Here is a 6265-nt window from a genome sequence, read left to right as displayed (position 1 = left end):
ATTGTTTCTCAATCATACACTCGGTGTTTAAAAGTTCGCTCGTCTGCATCCTCAGTGATGAATGTGCGCCACCTGTAACTACTTCGGTAATCCTAGAGATTCTTAACAAATTTTACACCTTACTTAACATGAAATTCATTTCTTTGCGTATAAACCAAAGCTCAGTACCAGTTGTGAAGTTATTGGCTGTTGTTTAATATTACTCAGACTAGATCTCTGTTAAAGTAGGAGGTTTCCTTATAAACAAGTTTCTGTTTTCTGGCTTACGTTTCACTTAAAGCTCGATATATAAATATTTCTTAACCTGGAATATGAATAAATCTATCATTCATTGTCCTCTGAATTGTAACATGGAAACACATTAAACTAACACCAAATTATTGTGAAATCTAGTCCCGAAATCTGATAATTACTAAAATTAAGTAAGTTCATTAAACTAATTATTCTTATAGATTTTCAAAAATTAGTGTTGATCATTAAAACATTTTCTCAGGGATTTATTTCATAGTTGTATCAGTCATAAATGAACTTTGTGAATAGTAGAATTTATCACTTATTTCACAAACATGAATAATGAATTAAATAATCGCTCAAAATCTGTTAATCTCAATACAAATTAAGCCGATTCATTGTAATAAACGTCTTTTTTACAAAAAAAATGAAAAATGAAAACGTGTTTTACAAATTACAGTTAAATAACATTGTCCTCTACAATTGCACTTCATAAATAAGCAGTATTTGAGATTACAAATGTAAGAATATTGTTTGTAAAATCAATATACGATGTTCATTAGATTTAGGTACTCTAATCCGGAAGTGATAAAGAGTCATCTTTAATCATACGTTGGTTTGGTTTATTCGAATGAAGAAAATGTTTGTCTTTTATTAGTAAATTACTGCAAGGAGTTTCTGTATTGAGTGAGATAACCGTTTCGACACTATTTTCAAGCGGTTCGGAAGCAGTGTTCTTTGTAAGATTCTGATGAACTTCTGAATACTTATCACGTGAAACATTTATATTAGCAACAAGTGTATTTCCTCCTTCAATAGGGTCCAACGAAGTATTTGCTGATAACCTATAAAATACAAAGAGCTGAGTATAATCAACCAGTAGAAGGCCAAATATAGTATTAAATTGTTTACATGGAAAATCATACAGAACATCGACGTTATGTCAGAATAAAATAACTATTGCCTGCTTCATCATAACATGTTTAATTTTATCTATTCACTCGTTTGAATAAACTTTTTGGTTAAACAAGCGTATTTGGAGATTCTGGCCAACCGGTAAACACTTGTTGACAATCCTCCGTGGACAGAATTTCCATATTGGGGCTAATGCTCCTACAAGAAAATTCAATGGTTAAATCCTATGTCTTTTCACCCACCTTATACTCAATATTGTTAGTCAACTGAATATCGAATAAATTAGAGGTGCTAGCTTAACGTAATGACCGGATTTGTAACTCCATAACCGTTAAACAAAAGTAACCAGTCATCACAGACAATATGGTCCTAATTTAATCGAGAAACTGTTTCGCTAACAATCAAAGTAGTTTTAAACAGCATAATGACGCCTGTCATTGTAAAAGATCAATAGCAAGTGATGCGTCACAGTTTCGAATTCACTGAAGCTAAATTATTGATCTTTGCCCTTATTTTCCAAGTTGAAAGTAAGCACGATCTTTAGACAAACACTTGATTCCTCTGTATACAGCACGATATATACATATTCGTCGAGATTTGTAAAATCATAGGTATGCAGTTTACTCTGCTTACTAATATCTTATCTCATTCAGAAATAATAACTTTAAATACCCGCATATTATTTAAATCGTAATGAAAACCATCTTTAACAGCCAATATATAAACAATAGGATTGGCTCTGCTCGTTGTTTTACCTTAAAAAAATGATGTTAACGGTGGAGAGAATTATGAGATAATGAAGCATCCAAAGACATTTTTAAGTTAGCGGTTCAGTTAAACACCTCTGAATGGAAAAGATATTTGTTAGGCTTCGACCTGATGATTGATGCACTCCACCTTCAGTATTAGTTCATTCTTTAGGATTTCACCTCAGCTAACTCAGCACCAAAGTGCCGATGGTTTTCATCTACAATCAATATGTGCTTGACTACTGAGGTTCGGCAGCCTTTGATCAGTAATTATATATGCCTTACAACCTTTTTGTGACAAAATTGTAGCCAGTGCCAAAATATAAACCAGTTTAACAGTGTGCTAATAAATCCGTAAAGTAAGATAATTCCTTAACTACAATGATAGAAGCTTACCGAGATCCGGAGGTATATTCCACTAAACAATTTCTTCCACTAGAACTATTGATATTTCCGCAAAGTTTGCTGACTAACCAGTTTGTAGAAATCGTCATAATCATCAGAAACAAAACACAAATAAATAATGGTAAGAATATTTCATTATATGTAAACAGTTTAATATTATCTAATCGGCAGATCAAAAGAACAACGAATATGAGAAAAGTAAATGCAATTGATGTGCATCCAATCATTGAAACAATATCATGAAGATCTTTCTGAGTGAAACGACTCAATCCGCACAACATACAAACTAAAAATAGCAGCAATACAATCAAAAATCCCATTATAATCCAGAATGGTATTAACACTACAACCCATGTCCAATTAATATAATTATCTAAACGTAAGGCAATTAGAATGACACATGGAAGATTTAATGCAAGAAATTTCTCACAATCATAAACAGTTAACTCACAAAACGCTTTTGTGAATGTCAAAAATCCTAAAACGCATAAACAATAAATTGGTATAAAGACTACATACCAATTTAATGCATTTTTTTCTAGTTTAATACACAGAAATATTTGAAATGTAAGTATTGAAATTTGGCAAAGATAATAGAATAAAGAGAGTTTGGTTAAATTGAGAGATTTAAACAGGAATAAAATGAGCGAACCCCCAAACACTAGAATATTCCATAACCAAAATGGCATAAACAAAAACCACGCGTTTACATGAATATAATCGTTGATTCTTAGAAGGAAGAGGATAAGATTTGCTGAAAGAGCAAATAAAAATAAAGCTTTTTGTGTAAGAACATTTTGTAAATAGTTTTGAACAATCATGAGAATAGAATTAATAATTGCATAAATATGTATCTACCAAATCCCAAACAGATTTATTTCATTACCATAGACAAGTGTATTCGTTAGAAACAAAAAATAAAAGAAACGTAAAAGTAACACTGATCGTATCTGAGAAATCCACTTAGGCAGTAGATGGATGGACAGACCTGAAAGAAATGAGATAATAAAAAATTAAATAATATAGATTGCACAACAATAGTGAAGTTAATTATACCTTTAAGATTCAAAATAATCTTGAAAATGAGAGTACGTATAAAATAGTTAAAGTAAGACTTCTACCCTAAATTTCAAGTAGATCCTAAAGGTGTTTCTAAAATTATAGTGAAAACTGCGCAACTAAACCAACAAGCTTCAAAAGCTTGAAACCAACAAAAGCATTTATCTAAACCTAATATCTTTTCCGTGATTTTCGGTGTTAATAGTTTTATCCATTATTATAGAAAGATCTGTTAACCATACAAACAACTACATAGTAACCCTTTGAACAAACTTCCTATTTTTTTTTATGGTATGGCTTTAATTAAAACCTCTATAAAATTCGCTTTCAGTAGATCACCTCCTTAGTAAACAGCTTTACGACCGATATAAATTGAATAATTAGCTCATAAAGCCACATTAAGGAGCAATTAAGTTCGTTAGATATTTGATGATGGAGTTTACTAAGTAGTAGTAAAATGTATCCAATGTTCTCTCAAAGAGACATATGGAACAATGTTCATCTACCAATGAACTAGAGGAAGACTGGTTAGCCTATTGAAAGTAAGATGAATCTCATCACCTTGATGAACTTATAAATGTGCTCTCGTCATTACTTTTAGAAGAATACCTCTTCATGAACAAATTACCAGGCGCTATTTGTTTGAGAATCCAATACATCGAAAAAGAGTCGGTTCCATTTATCAAAAGCGTCTATTGCGATATAATTTTTATTGACTACCTTTAAAAAACCTCGAGTTATAATTCTGTCTTCATAATGTCATTTGTTCATGCGTTTATATGAAATAACCACATAGTTTCGTTTCTGTGTAATAAGCAGAAACAAACATTGGTCATTTTTATTCACCACAAGAAAGTTACCAAAAGAAACATCTTTTATGGCGACTGATTACTATAACATAAGTAGATGTTTCGACGACAAACTACCTTAATCTACAATGTTGGAAAAACAAAAGTCTTTAAAGCGAAGTACAAGTTATCAAATCTGAACCTTTTCGTTAGGCTTCATCAAGATTTTGATACTGCCTTCAGTATTGAAACTGATTGTAATTTACTGTACGTAGGATAAGTGCAGCATATAACATAGCTTTCTCACTCTTGACTATACATGAGACATATATTTTGAATATCACATCTCGTTTACATTCAAAAAACATATCAGTACAGAGGCTTCAAATAAACAAGTGTCTGAAATTCCAAAATTAAACCAAAAGAGGAAAGGATTTTTCTTATCAAATGACCCATTTTATGTGGGTTATCACATCCACGTAAATGGATCAATGAGCAGATAGGAAGATTATTAACTCTTAAAAACACCCCTGAGATATACTCATAGAAACCATGTAAGACGCACCCAAGACCGAGTACAATGAAGCTAGCTGTGTCTGTAGGACGTTCATAGTAAGATCACATACAGCTTATTCAAAGCAGCTAGTGCATATTGGTCACATCTGTCTAAATTCTTGTTTTTAAATATGAAAAATGCACGGGATGAAATAAACATGTTCCCCGGATACTGAAGATTTGAATTTTGGGCACCTTCTGAACTTAGCTGAGTCGATGTTAAAAGCTTAATGGATCATTACTGTGAGTTAAATTACCTTCAAACATAACTAAATCAATGACACCCTGTTTACTGAGCCTGAGTTTCATATGAATTACATCCTATATTCCTATCACCCTTGAAGACATTGCAGGTTAGCTACTCTTAGTGTTAATACAAATGATCCTGTTCATTCTGAGTGCTCAAAAAATTCGAATCACTTTTAAAACTAAAAACTGACAGGCTGTACCCAATTAACAGTTTAATAGTTTGACTAGAAAAAAGGTCAACATTTTACAAAAGTGGTCATGAGTAGACTCCACTTAATAGTAACACAAAATCTACCGGTATAAAAATCTTTCACTGACGCTACATTTCGATTACGTTTGGAAAACTTCAGTTTGGGCCTATAATAGGTTACGACTCGAAAGATAAGCTGTCTTTTGATACACTATTCAATTAACCAAACATTATAAGGTGTCTTACATGGAATTCACACGATGATCTAAATTAAGGAAACATTCGGAAATAGAGGGAGGTTTTGATTAAACTGAAATATGCGAAGGGACTAAGTAGAGCACCGAATCAATAAAAATCTATGAGGGCCGATGTGTCTCAATGTACGATATAAGGCTCCCTACTCCACTTCATCTCAAACTTTGAAGTGGAGCAGAATCTGGTGTTTCTGTTTCTGTTTAAACTGATACAACATTGTTTTTTTTAGAGTAAATGGTGACTTCAGATACCCTCCTAGCACGTTCATTCGCAACGCCCAATAAAACTGCACAAAACAAAATCAAGAAGTAAAATAGCTGCAGTGCACGAATTTTCCTTGCATTTTATTTACTTTGACGATTATTATAACGAAGGTACTATATATGACGATTATTAACTCATCAAAAAAAAGGCACAGAACCACAGATAACATGTGCTAAATATACAAAGAATCTAACGAATTCTAACACAAGCACTGAAATACAAAAATATCTTGACTTAGAGCAAAAGGAACGACCATTTGAACTATATGATAAGTACTTAAGTATTTAAGTTTAAATTTACATGCTTCCATCATCTCCAAACAAATTACAACCCAGTTATTATTTTTGTTGTACACTAATGAAAATAAAACACGAAATACCTAACCTATGAAGTAACATTCACAACAATCAAGTAGATACATTTAGCTTAAACATTAACACAAATATCAAGAAACATTTCAAGTATCAAATTATCAAAAAAGCTGTAGATAACATACCGAGTGAGCTCAGTAGCAGTGTCAAGTAAATCGATGTCCAGATGAACTAACTAACCTTGACGACACGGGGTCAAACGTCTTCTGAAGACGACATTTACGCAAAATTCGA

General features: G+C 32.2%; 1 protein-coding gene across 1 annotated transcript; it reads right to left on the bottom strand.

The window, feature by feature from the left end:
- Positions 1 to 475: 475 nt before the first annotated feature.
- On the bottom strand, positions 476 to 3121 carry Smp_072990 (putative seven transmembrane receptor; the record flags this gene model as incomplete). Its single annotated transcript, XM_018793790.1, has 2 exons — positions 476 to 1076; positions 2292 to 3121. The coding sequence occupies 2 exons, from the start codon at positions 3119 to 3121 to the stop codon at positions 806 to 808; spliced, it is 1101 nt and encodes a 366-aa protein (XP_018648267.1). The 3' UTR covers positions 476 to 805.
- Between the last annotated feature and the right edge of the window lie 3144 nt (positions 3122 to 6265).

The sequence above is a fragment of the Schistosoma mansoni genome, chromosome 1, assembly GCF_000237925.1.
Source record: "Schistosoma mansoni strain Puerto Rico chromosome 1, complete genome".
Lineage (NCBI taxonomy): Eukaryota > Metazoa > Platyhelminthes > Trematoda > Strigeidida > Schistosomatidae > Schistosoma > Schistosoma mansoni.
Note: the sequence above shows the minus strand (reverse complement) of the source record. Positions and strands in the feature narration are given on the sequence as shown.